At 48.1% G+C, this 23,906-nt stretch overlaps 1 protein-coding gene across 2 annotated transcripts; it reads left to right on the forward strand.

The window, feature by feature from the left end:
* The first annotated feature begins 11,897 nt into the window (after positions 1 to 11,897).
* Positions 11,898 to 22,952, forward strand: LOC133888489 (uncharacterized). Of its 2 annotated transcripts, none has more exons than XM_062328761.1 (7): positions 11,898 to 12,143; positions 12,239 to 12,473; positions 21,109 to 21,263; positions 21,499 to 21,642; positions 21,773 to 21,879; positions 21,997 to 22,147; positions 22,521 to 22,952. In XM_062328761.1, the coding sequence occupies exons 1-7, from the start codon at positions 12,141 to 12,143 to the stop codon at positions 22,605 to 22,607; spliced, it is 882 nt and encodes a 293-aa protein (XP_062184745.1). In that variant the 5' UTR covers positions 11,898 to 12,140; the 3' UTR covers positions 22,608 to 22,952. The 2 variants fall into 2 exon arrangements, with proteins under 2 accessions (XP_062184745.1, XP_062184744.1); XM_062328760.1 differs by having other exon boundaries at positions 11,910 to 12,143; positions 12,242 to 12,473.
* The last annotated feature ends 954 nt before the right edge of the window (positions 22,953 to 23,906 follow it).

A 23,906-nucleotide genomic window follows, 5' to 3' on the forward strand; every position in this document is an offset into this window, starting at 1 on the left:
TGATTTTGGGTTGGTCCGATTTGTGCTGCGACTCGCGCTCTGAATCGTCTTCCCCAACTCTGACAAGGCTCCGGCGAGGTTTGGGTTTGGAGTTGGGTCGGAGTGGGGCTCACTGGAGATGACAGGGCTAATGGTGGTGACGGATGTAATGGCGGGGCAGCGAAGCTGCGGGGATATCGCTGGCCGCGACAAGAGGAGGAGGACCACGGGTTGGGCAGTTTGGGGAGGGGGCATCAAATTAAATGTTCGTCGAAGACAAGTTAGCGTGGCGGCAGCCTGTAGTGGGGGATCTCACAGCTCCTGCTATCAAAGATGGGAGCAAGAGGACGGTGCCGACATAAGGTGTTAGCTCGTGCGGCAGGGATGAACAATTAGGAGAAGGAAGAAGACAGATTGGATGGCCGCTGGAGAAGAATCTTGATGATACAATTCACATTGTGATTCATGCTCCGTGCTATCTACATTGTCTCCTACGGAGGCTTAGTTAGGGTTCAGAGTTCACCTACTGAAGACCTGACCTTAGAGGGATGGAGGCGTCATGGCGCGACAGGACACGTGCCATGGGTTAGGAGGAGGGTTGCTAACAATGTGTGTGAAATATGTGGTAAGATAGGAGTAAGAGCAGGATGGCCAAACCATAATCATACATCGGTTGAGAGGTGATCATTTTTTTTAGCCGGAACATTATATTCATTGTCGACATAGTCTTAGCTTGCAGGTCATCAATTTTGAGAGACCCTATTCATTGCAATTCAGAATTAAATTGACTCGATCTATCGTTTATATATTTGCAGTTCAATTCTAATCAATATATCCAAAAGTGTGTAATGGACTCGTACAATGTAAACGATCAGCGAGGAAAAAGGAGCAACTAATCTACTGGAAAAAAAATTAGAACACAACACGCAGATGCAAGATAAACCGATCTAGTGACCATCTGGCAGATACATTCCGCTAATGGCGCTAGCTTGGATCATATTTGTCCCCGCGGCGCGGCCGTCGCCGTCTGCAGCTTCAGCGTCGAGCGGGGCCGCGTGCTCGATCGGCGTGCATGGCGCAATTGTGGTTGCACACGGCGACGGCGAACGAGTGGTCCTACGCCGGCGCCGTGTAACGAGGTAATGCGCATGGATTGGATGACGCCATGTGGTTTCTACAACTTTCGATTTTTAGAAACTTCCAATCTCAACTCAAAAGTTCCAACTCAGAAAGTTTAAGTCAAAAAGTTTCATTTCGAAAAGTTTTAACTAAAAAAGTTTAAATTCGCAAAAAGTTTCAAGTCAAAAGAAAAAAAAATCAATTAAAAAATTAGATGAAAAGTTTCAAGTCAAAAGGTTCCGATTCAGAAAGTTTCAAGTCAAAAAGTTCCGGTTCAAAAAGTTTCAAGTCAAAATCTTCCAACTCCGAAAGAGTTTCAAGTCAACTAGTTCTAACTTAGAAAAAGTTTCAAGTCAAAATGTTTTCTTTTTCGAAAGGTAGGAAAGGCAATAAGTTTCCTATATTGGTTTTTGGACAGCTAAAGACAAAAGTGTTTGCTAGCTAATTATCTTGAGGGCGCCTTCAAAATAAGAGTTTCGGGGGTGGAGGCGTCACGGGGGCACAACGATGAGCGGTTGGACACATGTATGTGATGGGAGAAGGGCACAGTGGGTGGAACGTATGAAAGATAGAAGTAGGAGGATGGTGGCCAAATCTTGAAGCATCAATTGACTTGAAACTATATATTCTGCTATATATTCTTGAAGGTTGATGGACACATGTATCTTGAAGCATCAATGTATGATGGCCAAATCTTGAAGCTAGATATTCTGCTAATGGCACTTTATCTCCTTGTCGAGCACCATGGTCTGCGTCCCCGGCGGCGGCAGCCTCAGCGGGCAGGCAGCTCACCGCGAGCCTGTACCTGCCGAGGTGCACCGGCCGGTACCTCAACTCTGCGGAGAGCTTGAGCTCCAAGGATTCGAACGCCCCCGTCGTGGTCTCCTTGACCAGCTCCGCCACGCCGTCGCTCCCCAGCAGCGCGCCCGCGCTCTCGCCCGCCGCGGCCACGCGGATCTCGTCGCTCTCGAAGCGCGCCCCGCGGCCGCCACCCGCACGCTGTCGAAGCGGCTGCCGGCGAAGCGGAGCTCGGCGTCCAAAGGGGCCGCGTGCTCGGCGCGCATGACCCAGTTGGGGTTGCACACGGCGACGGTGAGCGACAAGTCGTACGCCAGCGCCGTGCCGTTGGGCGCCAGCGACGCGTCCTTCACGGTGACGCTCACGGGCTCGACGAAGCCGAAGAACTAATCAAGGCGGCAGCGACGATGACTGACAAGACGCAGCTGCAGCAGGCCGAGCAACAACTCACGTCGTCGTCGCCCCGTCCCATGCTGCCGTCGTTGTAAATGCCGGTCGGTTCGGTTATTGCCGCCGGCGAAGCCGAAGAACTAATCAAGCTACGCGATGGAACAATTGGTCTAGGTGCTTCCCAGAGCTTAGGTTCAACCCTTAAAGGAAGTAGCTCGCGTTCGAGTCCAACCCGACTCGGACTAGCCTCGCCTATCATGGAGTTTTAGCTATGCAAAACTTAAAATTATATGTTATTATCCACAACTAATCATTACTGTGAGCAATTAGTAATGAATAGTGACAATAACTTAACTGTGGGCAGCTGCGGCGTGTGCACGAGCAAGGCAAGGCCAGGGCGACGCGTTGGTGAGTACGCTGTGGGCGCAAGCGAGGTAGCTGGTAATGTCTTTTTTCTGATTGCTTCCATTGTGTTCCCACTTGATTCCAGTTGACTCCACTGATCCAATGGCTTGAAAAGGCCTGGCTTGCTAGGATGGGCAGGCGATGCCTTAGGGTTGATTCTCTCTACAATGTTTACTTGTTTAACTATAAACGTCTTTGTTGCGCATAATTGTGCTTATCCTTACTAAAGAAAGAAGAAAGAAGCACTGGTTTCTATTGGTTCCCGGACTCCTGGTCTAAGCTATATGCCTATATCCCGAATTTATCAAAATATTAACACTAATATTCATACAAGATGAGTGCAGTTACAATTCCCCTCAGAAAAGATCGAGAGCAATTACATCGAATCATTGGAATGGGGTGAAATTGAAACCCGTCAGGGGTTTAAATCAAGAGGTGGGCTTGGGAAGGCTAGGAGATACTCGATGGGGATTTCACTGTAAAAATATATTACATATTTGCTTTGTATCGTCCAATTCGGAAAGTTCTCATCAAAATTGGAGAAGACTATCACTGTTGTATTTTTGTTAGAAATTTCACTGTTGGGCTGTATATTTGGGAGCTGGTTTGGCCAGCCTGTTTCTCATCGGCTATTTTGGCCTGGGCCCTGTCGTCGTGTTCAAAAAGGGGCAGATCAGCTCTAGGGTGTTCAGCTGGGATTTTCTCAGATGGATAAGGATGAGGCTGGCTGGAGAGCTTGGGGCGGCGGCGGTGAAATGGCCATGCCCGGTTCCCTCGGGTGTGCGGTTCGGGGCGGATTCGTCGGCCAGGCGGTGCTGCGTGAGCCTCCCCTTCTTATGTGCCTCCTCCTCTCCTCTGGGTCTCAGATTTTTGTGTGTGTGATTTTCTCACTCCTCACTGGTTCCTTTTCGGCCTGCTCTGGTGCAATTGAGCCCTGATCTGTCGGGTGCCCGATCTGATTTGTGGGGGCCGGGAAGAGAAATCTGTTGGTGGCCGGAGCTGCACGGTTGCAGTTTATCCGCGCGTGCAGTGGCAGTGTGGAGAGGCTTTGTATCTCCGATCTCCTTCTCTCCGTCGGCAACGGCGGGTGCTAGGTTTTCTGGAACAGCGGCTTCTGAGTCGTGCCTAGCCTCACTTCTTTTCGACTTTGATCGAAATTTCGCTATGAGTAATCTTTCTCCTAATCCCTCTGTCTATTCCTGCTCTGTGATGATTAATTAGTCTGAGATTGGGCTATTAGTCAAGAACAATAGCAATAGGGTTGTGGTGCTCTGGATGTATGAGCTGCTGTGATGCACTAAAATAGTGGGCTGCTGATGGTAGTCTGATGTTTGTTATTAGCTATACAGAGATGGCAATGAACTTGCGGGCTGCTGATGGTAGTCTGATGCTTGTTATTCACTATACAGAGATGGCAAATTCTTGTCTTTATTGGATGAATATGGTGATAGCAATCTTTTGTAGGGTTCACTACATGAATACTTGTGTTAATTCTGAAACTACAGAATACAGTCAATGGGAGGCCCTCTGTACTGTTGCAGCTCATTGTCCAGTGCTTTACTTTGATATTATGTCCAAACTCTATTTGCTAGTTGAGATCTTAACTATAGCCCAATCAATGATGAAACTTGTAGAACAATATGGGAGCAAGACACTTGAGTCTTAGGGCCAATTGTTATGTAAAAATCTGAGAGCAAATGTTTACCTTCTTATATTCTGTTGTCAGTCTATTGGGATAATTGCTCATATGCTCTGCTCAGCAATTCAGCTATTTAAGGTACACATGTTGAATAATGTAGTTGCTGTCCTTTTTCAGTTGTGCAATTACTTTATTGTGTATATAGATAGCTCAAATTACTGCTATAATAATTGCCTCTATGGAATAATATCCATGCTCTATTTATCGCCTATATTACAACAATCGCTACTATAGAAATGATCTTATTTGCCGCATCATCACTACCAGATCAATTAAAATCGACAGTGATACTATTTTCACTGTCAATTCATAAGAAAATAGTATCACTGCTGGTTTTAGAAAGGAACCGATAGTGATAGGTTGTTATCACTGCCGGTTGATAACAAAAACTGACGGTGACTGTGTCACTCTCGATCTTTGTTATAAATTGATAGTGAACCTGGGAGCCAAAGCCGGACCCGAATATTGAATTGAATCCATTTTAGTCGTCCCACGTTCATGTCTGTGTCCCATCCGTGGCCTAAAAAATCTCTAAGTCCGAACCTAGCAATACTCCTCGCTCTCTCTCTTATCTCTACCGCCGCCCACCTCGATCTCATCGACCCCCATCCTCCCAAGCGCCATTCCAAGATTATAATCTTTGATGAGTTCTGGCCATCTACGCTGCCTGAGATTGAGGTCGGCTCGAGTGAAGATGTACTTCAGACTTTTGTGATCCGAGAAGATCTCGCATCTTTGCCATATCAAGTAATGTCTCCAAATCTTGAGTGCATGAACTACGATAGCTAATTCTAAGTCATGGGTAGGGTAGTTCTCCTCATGCTTCCTTAACTGTCTTGAGGCATAGGCTATTACATGGCCTTCTTGTATTAACACACATCCTAAACCTTGGCGCGAGGCATCATAATACACTGAGAACGACTTCTATGTGTCGAGCATGATTAGCACTAGGGCGGTGGTTAATCTCATCTTTAATTCATTAAAGCTGGTCTCACGAACGGGATCCACTTAAATTCCGTCTCTTTCTCTAGTAGTTCCGTCATTGACTTGGTAATCTTGGAGAAGCCTTATAGGAAGCGACGGTAATATCCTGCTAAACCCAGAAAACTCTAGATCTCTAAAACGGTCTGCAGTGTCTTCCAATTTAGAACTTCCTTCACTTTCCCAAGGTCAAGGGATACTCCTCCTACTGAGATGATATGAACTAGGAAAGAGACTTCTTTCAACTAAAACTCACACTTGCTCATCTTGGCATACAACTGATTCTCCCTGAGCTTCTGCAGAACCATCCTCAAATGCTCTTCATGATCTTCCTCATCCTTCGAGAAGATCAGGATGTCATCGATGAACACAACCACGAACTTGTCCAGATAATCCATGAAAACCTTGTTCATGAGGTACATGAAGTATGCTAGGGTGTTGGTCAATCTAAAAGACATCACTGTAAACTCATACAGACCATAACGGGTGACAAAAGTGGTCTTGGGAATGTCTGATGCTCGAATCTTCAACTGATGGTAATCTGACCGAAGATCAATCTTAGAGAAGACGCATGCTCCTTTTCAGTGATCAAACAAATCTTCAATACGAGGCAAGGGGTACTTATTCTTAATGGTCACCTCATTAAGTGCACGATAATCAATGCACATTCTTTGAGTTCCATCTTTATTTGGCACGAAGACAACCGGAGCTCCCCAATGCGAGGTACTCAGGTGAATAAACCCCTTGTCTAATAGCTCTTGGATTTGCTCCTTGAGCTCAGCCAACTGGTTGGCATCCATTATGTACAGTCTCTTATATATGGGGTAGTGCTAGGTACTAATTCAATAACGGACTCAATGTCTCGGTCTAAGGACATACCTGGCAACTCTTCAGGGAAGACATCCGAGAACTTGCTAACTACTCTGACTTCCTCCACTGCTTTGGCATGGTTGAGCTTGATATTCTCTCTTGATTCTACCGTGGCTTTGAACTCCACCTTGGTGCAATATGTGTGTGTCAACTGAACTATCTTGATGGTGCATCCTATCACTCTATTGAACTTAGCCAATCAATCCATTTCCAGAATAATATATATCCCTTTAGATTCCAAGACGTTAAGATTTGTGGGGAATTCCACCCCTTTAATGGCAAGGATTATCTTAGGGCATACCTGCCTCGATTTTATTTCTCCGCCTACAGACATGACTATCAACCAATTTTTCATTATGGCTATCAGCAGATTATGCTTTTCTACGAACTTAGTTGAAATAAAAGAATGTGTTGCTCCAGAATTGAATTAAACTGTAGCAGGGTGAGAGTTGGCGGGGAACATACCAAGTACCACTTCTGGGGTGTCATGGGCATCCTCCGTTGCAACGTGGTTGACTCACCCACTCATGAATTTCTGATGAGGCTACTGCTGTGGCTCACCTCTAGGGCGATTTTGCTGCTGGTTGTTGGTCCGACACTGTTGTTTCTTGGGACATTTATTGGTAAAAGTGCATAAAGTTCCCACAGCTAAAGCATGGGCCAATCTTACTGAATCTATGGCCAATGCAACCATATTGCTGCTGGTTTTGGTTCACTAGGCGTGGGGCCTGGTAGTTGGAGCGTTGTTGTTGCTGCCTTGGCTGACTGAAAGATCCCAAAGTTTGGTTGGGTGCCCTCTGTTGCTGTTTCTAGCTTCCCTGACGGTATACCTATCCTGTGGGTGGTGGGTTGAAGCGGGGACGGATGCTGCTTGAAGAGTGACCCTGCATCATCCGCTTGCGTTCCTCTCCTAAATTCTGTTTCTTCTTCTTCATAATGAAGGCTCTGTCAATAAGCTTTTGGAAGCTCAGGTACTCATTGGTTGAGAGGGAATAATGAAGTCCAGAGTTCAACCCTTCTAAGAAACAGTCTTGTTTCTTCTAAGTCCAGAGTCCAGAGTTCAGCCCTTCTAAGCTCGGGTACTCATTGGCTAAGAGGGATGAGATACTCTATTTTATGTGGAACAATTGTATCTGTTGCCTTCCTATCTATATGATGCGTGTGTATGATATATAATCTTATGGAAGCAAGTATTCATTGCGATGAAACCTTTTAAAAAGGGAAGAGATTATTCAGTTGAGAACTTGAGATAGATTTTTAGACCAAAGGTTTTTGGCCCTGTATTTATTGAAAAAGCATAGGTGGTTTTTGATGAGGTTGCTAACTTACAAGTATAATTCAGCGTACATACCTTCTTGGATTCTATTGGACTGGACTTGTTTTGGATGTGGACATCCATGTACTTGGGGTCCAAAGTAAATATGGATATTGGATGCACATGGGCTAAGTTTTGGACTATCTATTGGACTTTTAACAGCCTATTGCAGCATAGTTCAATCGATGCGCTCTCTCTCTCTGAAAAAAGTTCAATCGATGCGATGCGTTGTTAGTAAGCAATGGCAGTGCTGGGTCTCGGCCGTCAAAATCGATGGCCTCATGCAATGGCATGGAGATGAACGATGGCGGCATCAAGCTATTCCACGACCATGTCTGGGTCTCCATTGTGAGGGGATCTATGGTCTACGGTGGCGATGATGGCAGCAACAGCGCTAGGCTCTGTTGAGTTTTACTACGGCAACGCTAGTCTGCATCGAGTTGTATGCTTGTTGCGCTGGGCATTAATATCTCCGGTCACAGTTGAATCCTGGTTCTAGCTGCTACCTACCGCCATATGTTGCAAGGCTAGCTGCTTGGTTCTCGACGCCATTGTCTGAGGCAGGAACTGACCACGTGGCCATCGTCGAGGTCAAGGTCGCCACCTCTCCCTGGGACACCTCGGCACTCGATGATGTCATGCGTGGCAAGGTCCCCCACCCTCCGTTATGTTCCCCGCGATCGCCAGTAGGAGGTAGCAGCACGCCCTGCCATCGAAGAGTAGCGTGAGGAAGACGAGAATAGAGTAATGAAGTGGATGAATCTTATTTCCATCGAAGACACGTACTGCAGTAGAGTGATGAAAAACGTTTATGTTTCATGTTGACTTATGTTGTTAGTTGTTGCTAAAAAAAGTTTATTTTTATCTTACAGTTGATGAATGATCTATACTTGTTAATCTTCCTGGAGACTCGGTTCTTGCAATGACTTCATAATCCCAACAATAAAGTGGCTCGGAAGCGTTATATATTATTCTCTGTGTGGCATAACGATGAAAGACTACCACATGAAATCAAATAGATCTAGAATAACATTTGTAGAGATATATCAAGACAAGTCCCCACAATGCCGACTTGTCCTCCGGTGGCTAGGTTTTATAAACATGGCATGTAGGGTTCCATTACTACCTAGCGGCCTCCTCATTTTGTTTCTTCTAATCTACATAAATTGAAAGAAAGGAAATACGGAAGTACTTTGTTTCAAGGGCTCCCTACCTGGCCAATAGTCGACTGACTATCATTACATGGTCAGTGAACCTATAAACCCCATGAATCAAATTTTCATTTTTTTCTTTATGTAGTTTTCTTTTTTCTATCTATAATTTTGTCACTCAACAATTAAATGAATACTTGATTCAACAATCTATGAAACCTAATGTGTACACTAATTCACCGTTTCTAAAACGCATGCTCCACGAGTGTGATAACATGTTCAACATTTCTTATGTGATTTTTTGAAGTAATGCATTCAAATAGTTGGAATAGTATATTCAAATTATATATCTTGTAAATAAACTAATATTGTGCCCGTGCGTTATAACGAGAGCCAAAAATTTACACACGATAACTTATGAGCTATTGTTAGTTCATGTTGCACTTGTTCTAGCAACATCTAAAAAGTTACGGGCATTCTATCAGATATAATGGAGTTATCTTTAATTTTTTAAAAGGTGTCGCTCGTCATAAGCGTCCTTGTAATGAACGACGGTAGTCTAGATGGGGCAAAAAAATTGCTGACTGGGTGAAACATGTGCAAAATAACTAACCAAGATAACATCATACAACTGAACTTGGCATAAGAGAAAAATCCTCACCTGGAAGACGATTTCAATATCTGTCATGGTACCAGTATCATCATACCAGCCAACCCTGAAACACGTGAAACCCTGTAACAACTTATATGCGAACCACTTACATATATGAAGTACAAAATCCGATGGGAGACTGATCCAAACCCCTTCACTGACTGTCATCATATATCCATAAACACCTACTGGACAGCAAGAGTTAGCAACCTCTCTACACAGCCATACGAAATGCATCATGCTAAAGTATTCATGGAGTTTGGCCACAGCTCCTTCGAATTAGCCATAAGATCAACAATACATGGAAACTAAATTTAAAATGCACAGAAATTAACAAAATTGCGTTGTAAAGGACATAATGTGAAGAACAAACCAAGAGAGATCATTGTAAATGTTAGATACTACTTTTACTGTTGGATACAGAGAAATATGGAAATGCTGATAGCATTAACAAATATGCGAAATGGCACTTGAAACATACTATTTATTTAAATGAAATTGCTAGGGCTAGCAAATGAATGAAATTTAAACAACACAATCAAATATATGGAGAAGACTCAGTTAAGAATTGTGCTATATGGATATATTCATATTCTTGAAAAAACTACACCTTCAGATGTAGCAAACGATGCTCCAAACCCCTAAAAGCTGAATTTTACATCTATGCTCCCAAAAATCCCAAATTAAAATGACAACCATCAGATGCCACCATAGTCAACATGCTAGTGACAACCATCAGGCTAGTTAAATTCCAAGATGCATGTGAATTATTCATTCAACTCTAAACATTTTCAATATGGAATCGGAACAATTTTCTTTTCAACTTTGTCTTAATGTGTTTGAAGATCATGTCACAAATATTCATTTGTTATCTACTCGTGACGGTAAAATCACAAACAGAGTAGTACTGTAGCAGAGTGGAGCACACACAATTCCTTAGATTCACTAAAAAATCAAGATTATTAATGCTTCAAACCATGCAAACTACAATAGGGAAATACTCCATGCCGCTATCGCTGTGCGTTAGCAGAACTGGCAACCCCGTCATCATCCTCTCCTCCAGTGTCTTCACCCGCCGTCCCCTTTCTCTGACGCCTCCTCCAGCGTCTTCATCCACCACCACCTCCTCTGCGCCTCCTCCAGTGTTGCCCCTCCCCCCTACCTGCCATACCACCACCATGTAGTCGCCGGAGCATCCGCTGGTGCCGCAACTAGCCACTGCACCCTCCCCTCCCCTTCCTCTGTAGCGACATAGGAAATTGTTCATCTACATTTTGCTTGACCCTGGAGCTAGAACAGATTAACTACAAACCGAAGAAAAGCACACAATAGAATGTTATTTTGCGAATCAGATGGAGCCCGACCCTAAACAGAACAAATTTCACAGAGAGATCGAATGTCACCAATGACCCACCTTTCCCCAATTCCACACCTAAAATTAATCCCGAATTGATCGCATCTACAAAATCATATGTAGCCAATCCCTAAACACAAACCAAACACTTTAACTCGAAACCCTAATTCCCAAATTCTAATGATACAATCACACAACCCGACCAAGAAATCCGGTAACCCCAACCTTGGGATCCCAGAAACCCGGTCCACTACTGACCACATGCGAGGAGGTGGATATGGATCATGGATTTGCGAGCAAGAGGGTTTATGCAGCTTCCATGGTGTACCTGCTCGTTATCCTCCTGCAGAAGCTGCAGCTCCCTCTCGAGTTGTGGACTTAGGCCTGCTTATGCACGCATGAGCGCACGATGGACTCTCGGTTCTTGATCATGCACTTCTTGCAGCACTCCCCTACTCTGACGCTGGCTCGAGCCAAGTTGGCAGCGACAGCTGGAGAGCAGTGTGGTCTGGGCTAGGCCTAAGAAGCGGAGGAGGATGAGGTTACGGAGGAGGGGAGGAGGGTGTCGGTATGGCAGGCAACGAGGCGGAAGCGTGCGAGTGGGCAGGGGCATGGCCGGGGGAGGTAACGCGAGGAGGAAGGGAGGAGGCGGCACGGGGAGGAAGGGTGTGGACGCGGTTGGGCGGGGGCAGCAGGACGGCATGATGCAACGCCAGGAGATCAAAATGGGGGGAAGGCTCGGGAGGAGCGGAGATAGGACGAAGGGAGGGGCTTGGGAGGAGCGGAGACAGAGCACGAAGAGGACCCACTTATCGGTGCTGAGCAGAGGGAGTGGAAGGGAGGGTAGGACTTAGAGACAGACCCGCGGGAAGAAGCATCATATGCTTTTTAAGTAGTAGAGAAATATATTCATATTAGAACTTTTTTCTTGTATTAATTGTGAACAATGCCACTGTCCAAATGGTTTTGTAAACGAGAGAAAAATGCATTGCAACATTTGTAAATTTCATTCACAAACTCCATCCCACCCAGTCCGAGTTGTGGGCCCGACCCACATATGCTTTTTAAGTAGTAGAGAATATATTCATATTAGAACTTTTTTCTTGTATTAATTGTGAACAATACCACTGTCCAAATGGTTTTGTAAACGAGAGAAAAATGCATTGCAACATTTGTAAATTTCATTCACAAACTCCATCCCACCCGGTCCGAGTTGTGGGCCCGACCCACCTCTTTCGTCTCCCATTACCCTCCAGCCGCCGCCTCCGCTCCTCTCCTCCCCTCGTCGCTGCCCTCACCTCGGTGCTCGTCGCCGTCGCGCCGCCCTCCCAGATCGACGCCCCAGGCCGCCTCCTACCCGCGCGGCCCACTTCCGACTGCGACGAAGCCCCAGGGGCCGCCTCTCCCACGCTCGCGGCCTGCCAGCCATGGTGAGTACATCACGGCCACCCACCCACCCACCGTCGCGCTTGCTTGATTCGGGTTCTAATCTTTGTGTCTTGCTCGCTGCGGTTCTCGGGAAAAGCAGCGCGGGAAGGCGGTTCAGGAGGCGGAGGGCGGCGGCGGCGGCCTGGATCTGGAGGAGGATGAGCTGGAGGAGTTCCGGCTGCCGATGAGCCACCGGCCTACGGAGAACCTCGACACGGAGGGGCTCGAGCAGGCGTCCGTCCACACGCAGCTCACCGCCTCCAACGTCGGATTCAGGCTGCTGCAGAAGATGGGGTGGAAGACCGGCAAGGGGCTCGGGAAGAACGAGCAAGGTATCTTCTTTTACTACCACGCTCCCTTCTCTGACATGCCACTCTACTGTCCCGCTCTCTTCACGAATGATTTCGTCTCGGTTGCTATCACAATTCAGAATTCACAGTGAGGAGGGTTATTGCTTTATTGGGATAGAATCAGTAAATTCATATGGCCGGGGATGGCCGGGGCACGTTGTATGCAGTCTGCTATGTCGATAAATGTTTCTAGCTGTTCCCTGATGTATTCATCAGTCATCAATTCATTATTGCTTTAGACTAAAGCTAATGGCATGATCATGTTAAGGCAATCATATGCTGCCATGCTTGATCTCCTTGGCTGTTCAGTTATGGGTCAGGATGGATTACAGTCAGCTTGCTACTATCGGTCTAAGGCTAGTGTCGAGGGTTAATCCCTAACAATGATTGCGGGGTGTATTGGACGACGGGTGCGTGATCTGTGTTCTAGGGTATGTACCTATGCTAATCTAAGAACATTAGAGTTTATCCAGGTTTAGTCCCCCCTTGGGTAATAGTTCTACATCCTTTGTTTTCTTCTCATTGAGTATGGTTTCTCCTTTGCTTCTTTCTCTTTTTTTGGTCCTCCTCTTGCCAAGGTGGACTCCCTTCCCCTTATAGCCCAGGAAGAAAGGAGTCTTACATGTGGGCCCACCAAATAGACCAATGCCTACCTAGATGATCTACATAGGCTATCATTACAGGATACGTATGCGCTGTGTCTGCCCTAGAGCGCTGCAATGCCCGTCTCATCCATCGGACACGTCTTCGCTTGTCACGCCTGGGTCATCCGGCCCGCATAGTCCTATCGCCGGTTTCCCACGCGCGCCTGCCATGCCCCCTATTGTGTCTGCGAGCCTGTCTCGCAACAATTAATGTTGCGGGACGGGACACGGTAGCCCTACACCGGTCATGCCGCCTCAGCTGGGGTGAACTGGTCAGGGAAGGAAAATGATGTGAGTAACGGTAATGTTGCGGGACGGGACACGGTAGCCCTACGCCGGTTATGCCGCCTCAGCCGGGGTGAACTGGCCAGGGAAGGAAAACGATGTGAGTAACCGCATTAAATGAGGTTTTACTGGCTTAGACGAGTTCCTGCCTGGTCGCGGGAAATCCTGCTAAGGCCAGTGCTGTGGTCGCGCTGGCGCCGGCTGGTCGCGCGGTAGGCCTGGGCTGGAGAACGAAAGCAGATAGTGACAAAACCGGTTGTCGCGGGCCATCCCGGTGGGGGACCCCTATACTCTTTACATCAACAGTAGCCTCCAAGCTCCCTCGTGGATATGATGATCTGAGCTGCTTTTTATAAGGGCGTGGTCAGACTTGTTCGTACCACTTGGGTCCCTGGTGAACAAGAGCTTTGTCCAGGGAGTGGTTGACGACATGGTCCACTGTTGTTGGCTTAGGAAACCGCATCCCGAGGGGAGGTTAACCGTCCATAGAGAGGATCGTGGGAGAGAGAAACCTTGACGGCCGCGAGACTTCGAGGGAATTTCGGTTCCCCAAACGGCCCTCAAATTTGAGGCGGCGGAACCGAGTCGATCTTATAACTCGAAAGGCGGAACCCCCTGGAAACCCCTTCGCACTCCAAGTCATAGCGCCAAAGCCCATTGCCTCCGATCTCCTCCCGTCTCTTTTGGCCAAAACCACCGCTGTGCTCCCATGTTACCGCTCACCGGAAAGGAGCCTTGACTTCCCCAAGTCCAAGTGCACCACCGCGAAGCTGAAGTAGATGTATGAGAATTGCCTGCTTCCGCGCCGCCTATCTTCGGGATGTCCTAGGGGCGGGGGGGAGGTCCTTGCTCCCCGCCAAGGAGAGATCGTAATCTTCGCCTCGTTCTTCTTGGCGGGTCTCGTCCCCTCCTTTTCCGAGTTTTTCTGCACCGTCATCTCATTCTACGTTATCTGCCACCTCCATCTCAACCCCAACTACATCATCATGTTGAGCATCTTCGCTCATATGTGAAAACTTCATTGGGATCGAGCCGTGCCTTGATCTCTTCTAGTTTTTCTATACGGCCAGGGTGCAGCACGGGCCGGTCACTGGGAGCTGCGTCTTCCGTCTCTGTGATGGTGTCGCGAGCTCCTATCTAGAGATGAATCTCAAATCGTCGTGGTCGGGATGAAGGGAGGAGTGGTTCTACCTCACGACCGACGATTCTTTTGACAACCTCCGCGTGCCGGAAGCGCCGGCGCACCTCGCAGAGAGCTGGGGGAGCTCTTCCACGCCGTCCGCCGAACTACTGTCCCTTGCCGGCCGGGTTAGAACGCTCGCGGAAGCCAGCCTGTCGGGGTCGGATGTCGTCTGCGACTTCATCAAGCGCCGACTGTGTCCCTTACGGCGGAGAGCACACGCGGTCTATATGTACACCGGGAGTGACGATGAAACACGGAAGAGCTTTGCAGGTAACATCACAGTTGCCCCCCTGCCACTAGGTGTTTGGTCGAGCGGTGTCTTACTCCTTTTGATCAGATCTTCCCAACAAGGTCATCGACTTGAAGGTCAGGTCGCTGATAGCGGCAGCTGCCAGGAAGGGTGGCCCTCTGTGTGTCCCCTTGTGTGAGTTCCCCCCGTCGGAGAGGGCTCGAATTAGACTGGTATGTTTAGCATTTTTCAGAGTTTCCTACTCAAGCTTTTTCCTTGGTCAGGGTCTTATGGCTCAAGTCATTTTCAGCGTCTTCCCGAGGTAGATGTCTTGCGACTGATAGTTGACGAGGTCGAGGAGGTCTTTCAGGAGATTGAATGTGAGGGCCGCCAGCCCTTACCGTCGCCTATTGTTTCCCCGACACCCACCAACCCGATCATGACATCAACTCGTTAGGTCAGGGAGGCGACTAGTCTACTCAGGGTCAGGGGGCGATCGCGGGCAGCGGCTCTGCGACCCGACCAGGTTAGGTTCGACCCGAGGCCGCACGACCAGGCCCGCGCCGACCAGATGCGCCCTGACCAGACCGTCGTGGACCGAGTATCTACTCCGACGGGGGACTCGCCCACCGCGGAGTCGTCCAAACGCGCTCGCAGGACCCCGAGTACTGGCCGCCCATAGCGGGGTTGCCTCCCCCGACCAGTCGGTCCGGTGGCATCGTGAGGAACATACTTGTGCTTAGCTCCCCGCTGTCGCGGTAAGTTTCTCTGGGCAGATATAGATACCTTGAATTTCCTTTTCTTCCTGATTCAGTAACTCTGTTGTTTGCCGCATGCCCATGGTAGCTACTGTGGCTCCTGTCACGACTCCTCCGACGGCGCCCCGCAGGACGTTCCAGTCCCTCCACCAGCTCTGGTTTCGTCCTTTGGAGCGTCGGCGGCAGCTCCTGTCCCCACGTCCCCGGTCGAAGAGCCCGTGCCGGCCCTTGACTTGCTTGCTCTGGTCAGCCGTATCCCCTCTTCTGTTCGCAGACTGGTCGAGGAGAAGGAAGTGCTGGCCAGCATGTGTGCCGAGCTGGAAAAACAGCTGGCCCAGGAAAGAGAGGCTGGGCGCTTGCTGCAGCAACGATGTGGCAAGCTCCAGCGGGAGAAGGCTGCACTTTCCGCTGAGCACTCCACGCTTTCCGTCGAGCACTCTCGGCTCAAGGAGGACGAACAAACAACCCTCAGCATTCTCCAAGACGCCTTCAAGACGTTGGCAGATCCCCTGGGGAGCCTCGGGCTGGGAACCACCGAGCCGAAGGACAACTGCACCGCCCGGGCCTGGGTCTACGCCATCAGGGTCCTGGCAGAAAACTTTTCTGAGCTCCCTGCCACCCTGGCGCTAAGGAGTGCAAAGGACGTGGCGCAGGCGGTGAGGTCGACTGCGGAGTACATTTCCGGTGCTACCGCAGCTGTTTCCCAAACTTCAACCTGGACCTTGTCCGGGAGGGAGCCGTGGTCGCCGGACCCGAGGCTAAGGAGAGACTACAGCGGGAGTATCAAGGGGCGGTGGATCACGTGACGTCTGTCTTCCGGGTGGAAGGCACCGAGTAAAAACTCCAATTGTAACTTTTGTTCTATAATATATTTGAATGAAGCCCCCCGTCCCGTTTTTCGCTCTTTGATGGGTTTGTCGTTTGTGGTCGTAGAGTCCTTGGAGTGTCTGAACTTCCGCTCGTACCGAGCCCCCATTTCCGCTGACCAGCTCCCAAGCTCTCGGTGGACCCCCGACCATCCCCACCAATGATCCCGTCGACCGGCGTATTTTAGCGGTGGCGACCGAATGTGAGCTGGGGTTTGCGATCGAGCGAGCAAGTACGCCGAGCGATCTTCAAGGTGTGTTATTTCTGACCACCTAAGCCACATGCTGGTCCAAGTTACCTGTGCAGGATTTGACCAACTAACTCCTGTGTGACTTACTACCTGTTTCTTGACTAGCCTGCCGTGAGCAGCTACTCGCGGTGCAGAGGGATCTAGAGCAGGTGACTAGGGAAAGCGTTCTGCATAGAGAGGAATCTATGATCGCCTTCGCTGTTGTCGGGAGGATTTGTTCGCGGCCGGGAAGGACCTAGAGCTGATGACCAAGGAGAGCGACGAGCGGCGAGTGACATTCTATAACCAACTCAGTCGGGCCTTTACCCCCTTCGACTCATTGCTTCAGTCCATCGGTGTTCAGGTTCACCCGACACTTAGGAACACCGTGACCGGTCATATTGAGTGGTTTCTGGCGGCCTCCGAAGAGGCACGTGGCCTTGAGCAGAGGATTCGCGAGACCGTCGGTGATCACCTTTTTGAGGTCGGAGTTTCCAGCGCCTGCCTTGCCCTTGCCTGCGTCCGCGACCACTTCCTTGACCTGGACCTCTTGCCGGTAGTCGGTGCCGGTTTTGAAGGTACTCGGATGACCACGGAGGAGCTCGACGCCTGTGTCGACTCATTTTTGTACGCCGTTCGTTTCTGCCTTTGGACCGTCTGGTTCGACCCGCTTAGGGGTATTTTTGGGTCCTAGGAGGAATGTCCTGAGGTCGTTCGGAAACAGCTCCCGAGCTTTACTTGAGTGGTCGCTTTGTAATGAAGGATGCTTGTCTTTATGTGGAATTTTTCTGTGATTGGGCGGCGACATCATGATCGTTAACCCTCAGCGTTTTTCCCCTCGCAGCGTGCGAGTGGTCAATTTTGGATCACGTCCCATCGATATGAGTGAGTGGGCTAAACAGAGCTCAAACCTGGCTGCAAGAAGACAAATCACATATCCTAATAGTTCTAGCCCCTCATTGTCTGGTCGGTGGAAGAAATGGCTGACCAGGCAGTCAAGTTCTTGAAACAAAAATGCTTACAATTTGGTGCGATATCGTGTTTGTCCGTGAAGTCTTGCAACACAGAAAGCATGGTTTTTTGGATTTGAAACACTTACAAATCATGTTCCACACTCGTCCGGAAGGTCTTGCAAAATAGACAAACAGGCTCGTCGTCGAGCAGCCTTATACACAGAATTGGCGCTTCGCGAGTTGTGTAATTTGCGGCTGACCCCCTAGCAAAGTCCGATCCCGTGAGGCCGGGAAACTGAAGGTCGCCAACGACCTGCGTTCAGCCTCACGCTTGGTGGTCGCGGTCGCGCCCGAGGCCCTGTTAGGACCTGGCTGCTCGAGCCATAGAGCACGTTCGCAGAACTCTTCGCTCGAGTTTTCATCGTTGTCTTCACCAGGCCATCTAGTCGGGCTCAACTGGCTGGCCATCCGAGACGACCATCGTGCGACCACTGACTGGCGAATCGGGTTCCGTTGTCTGTATCTATGCCAAGCTGTATTACTAGCGCTCGTATGGATTTTAATCGCTGCTGTGACGGTGATCTCCCTAACGGGCTCGGTTTCGATCCACTTCGTGAATTTTGTCGATTGCCACGCGTAGGAATTTAGAATCGCCTGAGGCTTTAGGAAACGGTCCCACGATGTCAAGCCCCCAGACAGCGAAAGGTCGAGAGAGTGGTATGGGTTGCAGTGCCTGAGCTGGTAGGTTGGTATTTCGGTTGTGGTACTGGCACGACTCGCACCGTTTCACCTGCTCACAAGCATTGTGGAGGGCAGTGCGAGGTTTGGCCTCAACGCGTGCCTCCGAGGATGTTAGGGAACGCTGTGCTCCCCCCATCCTAAGCGATGTATTTCAGTAAAGAGTCGTTGCTCCCTAGGTGGTAGAGGCGTCCCTCTATCATGGAGGATTCTCGTGGTCTGTCCGCGTGACCCTTTCTGCTGATAAGTCGTCAGGGGTTGCTTGATTCTAAAAGTAGTCCGAGATCTGATCCATCCAGGTCGTACCCGAATCGACAGGGTGACCACATGATGGCCACCTGAGGGCGACGACACCGAGGGAGGCGTTGCCTCCAAAGGTGTTGCCTCTGGTGTTCCGTTTCCAAACAAAGCATCCCTTCCACGTTGGTCCGAGACCGCGGTGGGTGGTCGTGTGAATCTTTTTTCAAAGACTCCGACCAGGGTGGGTTCGCAAGAAGAGGCCAGGACCAGCTCATCGGCCAAGGAGGTAGTCCTTGCGAGGGAGGTGCCTGACTTCCTGGTCGATGATGCGTTGCTCTAGCTTTCTCACTTCGGAGTGGTATGTCGCCATCGTCTGGTCTGGGTACTGAAAACCCCTTGGTATCAAGGTTACACCTAGTAGCGAGTCCCTCATCGCTAGCAAGCGTTTTTCTCCCGCACGGATGATGCTCGTGTTTCAGTTAAGAGGCTCTCATACTCCGCTATGCATTTAATAATTAGAAAAACAGAATTGAACCATGTACCTGCCTATGCAGGATCCTGTGCTCGTTCGTTCTTGGTCGGAGGAACGTGCGTCGTTTAGCGACCAATACCGTTTTGAAATCCTGCAAGGTAGGATAAGGATTCCCTCTTCCTATCGATGAGTGGTTAGTCCTGGGGGAGGAGAGGGTTACCTTTCTAAGATCCTGGTATCCAACGGGAAGTGATTGTCACCCATGTCAGAAGTGTAAAGTGTGGACCCTTCTGTTGGTCCTCGGGTTGAACCTGCTCGAAGAAACAACACACCCGATTAGTTTCTGGGTACTCTTTTACCTAATCGGATCATACCTGATCAATGGTTTTGGTTTGCGCCACAGGGATGGGTTGTTGGTCGTCCCGACGCGGTGAGTGCTCTTCCGAGTGTGGCTGCCGTCGATGAGGCCGGTTCCCCCGGAGCTTGCGGTCCGTGAGCCCCTGTCGGCGCTGAGAACATGGGTGCCTCTGATGCTCTTTGTTGAATCCCAAAGCCTTCAGATCCTGATCCAATGTTCTGAATCTGAAACATATCGGGTTTGTCTGAGTCGTATTCCATGAAGAACACCTCGTAGCGACCCGGATCCTCAGAGCGGGACTCACCGGTTGTCGGGGATTCAAACATGGGTAGCTCAAAGTAATTTAACAGCACTTACCAGAACTCGAAAACGCGCCCCCCTACATGGCGCGCCAAATGTCGAGGGTTAATCCCTAACAGTGATTTCGGGGTGTATCGGATGACGGGTACGTGATTTGTATTCTGGGGGATGTGGCTGTGCTAATCTAAGAACACCAAAGTTTATTCTGGTTCAGGCCCCCCTTGGGTAATAACCTTACATTCTGTGTATTCTTCTTATTGAGTATGGTTTCTCCTTTGCCTCTTTCTCTTTTTTGGGTCTCTTCTTGCCAAGGTGGACTCCCGTCCCCTTATAGCCCAGGAGGAAAGGAGTCTTACATGTAGGCCCATCAAATAGACCCATGCCTACCTAGACGATCTACATAGGTTATCATTACAGGATACGTATGCGCTGTGTCTGCCTTGGAGCGCTGCAATGCCCGTCCCATCCATCGGACACATCTTCGCTTGTCGCGCCCGGGTCATCCGGCCTGCACAGTCCCATCGCCGATTTCCCATACGCGCCTTCCACGCCCCCTGTTGTGTCTGCGAGCCTGTCCTGCAACAATTAATGTTGCGGGACGGGACATGGTAGCCCTACGCCGGTCATGCTGTCTCAGCCGGGGTGAACTGTCTGGGGAAGGAAAATGACGTGAGTAGCGACATTAAATGAGATTTGACTGTCTTAGACGAGTACCTGCCCCGCGTTGCGGGAAATCCTTCGAAGGCCAGTGCTGTGGTCACACTGGCGCCGACTGGTCGCGTGGTGGGTCTGGGCTGGAGAACGAAAGCGTATAATGACAAAACCGGTCGTCGCGGGCCATCCTGGTGGGCGACCCCTATACTCTTTACATCGACAACTAGTTTTAACCACCTTTTTTTTTACCATCATTCATCTTATTACCTCTCCTATTTATAAGTGGCACTATCCACTCTCCCATTTCCAAAATTATCGGTAGCAGGGAAAGAATGGCCATTTTCTGTTGTCCTTATCTTGTTTTTCAGTTAAAACCTTCTTAAGCCTTACATGTGCCTTATAGCTTGCTGCATAGGGAGTAATGTTTCCATCTGAATACTTGACACGATTCAAAATTTGCTGTTTCCTTCTACTACAAAGGCCCTCTGGAAAAGTGGGAAGGCAAAAATGCTGATATACTTTTTGCATTTACTTATATTTCTGTTTTACTTACACTTAGAGCTTTAGTTGCATAGAAATTCCTTTTGGGATATGTCACTTTCTACACCCGTAGCAGTGTTGATTGCCGAAGATTGACCTTGTAATTTTCAGCGAACTATGATGACGCTTCTACACCTCTTGAAATATCTTTCTTTGTTGTCATGCAGGTATTCTAGAGCCAATAAGAGCTGACATCAGAGATGCAAAATTAGGTGTTGGGAAGCAAGAGGAAGATGACTTCTTCACATCGGAAGAGAATGTGCAAAGAAAGAAACTGAATATTGAACTTGAGGAGACTGAGGAACATATAAAGAAGCGTGAGGTATGCAATCAAATACATTATGCTAATTTCCGTATGTTCTTTCCAAGATTCTTCTGCGTTGATGCTTGACATGAGGGAAACCTATATCTAGTTGGAAGCACTATATAGCTTGTAAGCAGCTGTGCTTACATGATGTGGGAATGGCTAGCATCACCAGTCAAGAGTCTTGAGCATTTCGTGCACTTTTTATTTGGTTGCTTCTTTTCCCTCCTTGGTGCAAATCATGACAATCCAGGTCATAGCAGAACGTGAGCAAAAAATCCGCAGTGAGGTCAACGAGATACAGAAGGTGTTCTTTTGCAACCTCTGCAATAAGCAATACAAGCTGGCGTATGAATTTGAGAGTCATTTGAGCTCATATGATCACAATCATAGAAAGGTAATCTATTTTTTGCATGCGTGGTGCATTGAATAATGCTTGTGCTTACTTCTCTTTTGTGATGCATGTCCTTTTTTTTTTTTTGCAATATATGCTCATCAGAACCATTCTGAATATCTATGTTGTGCAGAGGTTTAAAGAGATGAGAGAAATGCAGAGCAGCAGTGGTAGCCGTGATGACAGGCAGAAACGTGAACAACAACGAGAAGAGAAGGAGCTGGCAAAAATTGCTCAACTGTATCCATTCATACTTGACTAAATGATTGGTCCATGAATATACTGAGTTATTCTTAAGATATGCATTAGGAATTTAGGATGTACGTGGAACTTGTAATTTCCTTAATGCAGCTTCAGGGCGGATGCTCATAGGAAACAGCAGCAGCAAAAGCAAGAGATGTCAGAGACCCCAATAGAGAGTGCTGCACAAAAAACTGTGGCTGCCCCTGCTAATCAGGATCAGCGGAAAACATTGAAGTTTGGATTCTCCAGAATGGCTCCTTCCAAGGTGAACTTTTGCCATTCAATATGTTTACATTCCAGGATTTGCCTCCCGATTGTAACACGAGACTGAGTGTCAACTGGCAAATCTTGCAGTGCCGGTGAATTGAGTGGCAAATACTAAAAATTCCGGTTGAAGTTTTAGACTCCAGTTTTGACCTTTTCTCCTAATTCCTCAGAAATAGAGAAAACAGAATCAGATTCATGACTGCCCTTTTACATGCTGATACTGGCTTTCACTTTTGTCTTCCATTAAACCTGTAATACTATTGTGTCATGGTAGCTCCAAAATGAGTCATTTCGGGAACAGTTATCAATTGTTCATTTTTTTACAGCAATCTCTAATTATGAAATTGACCACCTTTTATTTGCATGTACAGGCTCCAGTTGGCAATATTAGCAAGAAACCAAAGGTTGCCACAAAAGTTTCTTCAGTCTTCAGCAATGAGAGTGATGAGGACTCGTGATCTTTGCAGTCGAACTGTCGTGGCGATTCCAGATTCCAGTAAGTGCCCTTGAGAATGTGAGATGCCAATATGCCATGTATGTGGTGCTTGTTCTTCTTGCTGGCCGAGGCGGATGGTGGCATCTTTGACAATCTCATGTGAACAAACAGGAACTTGAACTTTCACAGTGTCAGTTGTATGAACTCAAGGGTACATTGTACAAGCAACTTTGTATTGTTCTTGCTACATTATTACCATTCGTCCTTGCAATCAGACAATGCCCTTGGGACACACCCTTGTACTGCCATTGTTGGCTTTTAATGTAACACCTTTGTTCTTGAGGATTAAAGTTGGCATTGCTTTACACATCACTATTCAAAGTTGGCATTGCATTACACTCAACTGTTCTGTCAAGGCACGCCCTACAAAATTCCTATTAAGCTTGTTCTTGGAGCACCGCTAACCTGGTTGCCTTCAGATGTGAACAATGTAAGGCAACTTAGAGGTTGGCAGAGGAGCACTGCTTTAGTTGAAGCTAAATTTCTTAAACTGATACTAATCTGCCACAAATCACTTCAGAAAAAAGAACAAATTTTTTTACACGATGAACGAGATGGATGACCATCAAAGTGCAAATGGGCGGTTGATGGAGCCCATGAGGGAGCAGTTGGCTGGCTGGATCTGCTGTCCTGTGCTGTGGTCCATGAGCAGCATAGAAGGGATGCATTTACAGGTAACCAGGCTTGTTCAGATACAAGAGTTAGTCACATACATGCGGATCACCTGCATACACCTTTACTCCTCACACCAAGGAGTTATTCCACAGCACAGATCTGTGCTGCCTTCTCTTATCACCATCTACAGAGCAAGTCAGTGCGTGCAGTGCAAGCATGCCGGATACAGATGAGATACGTACATCATCCAAGTAGGAGTGAACAATAATCCAATCCAATTCAATTATTGGTTTTGTTGTTGTTTTCCTTTCAAAGAACAGGTTCTGAACCCCATTGTAGACAAGATTAGCAGATTGATCATCTACGGATTGAAATTGTCGGTTATCAGTGGCCCCTGGGATGCAATTTTATTTTGTTCTTGTTTCCTTTTCTCTGTAGCTGTATTCTGAGAGCTGGTCCTGCATTGCATTGTGGTTGGGTATCTGTTGTGGAATATGGTGCCATGCAAATCAGCTGCTAGCTCATCCTGAAGATGCCTCATACCTACCACGTAGTTCTTCTTAACAAATGATGAAGCAAGATGAAACAAATTTCCGCGTAGTTAATTATTGCATGTCATCACTAATCCTCATATTGTCTTCCAAAT

The sequence above is a fragment of the Phragmites australis genome, chromosome 13 (genome assembly GCF_958298935.1).
Source record: "Phragmites australis chromosome 13, lpPhrAust1.1, whole genome shotgun sequence".
Classification (NCBI taxonomy): Eukaryota; Viridiplantae; Streptophyta; class Magnoliopsida; order Poales; family Poaceae; genus Phragmites; species Phragmites australis.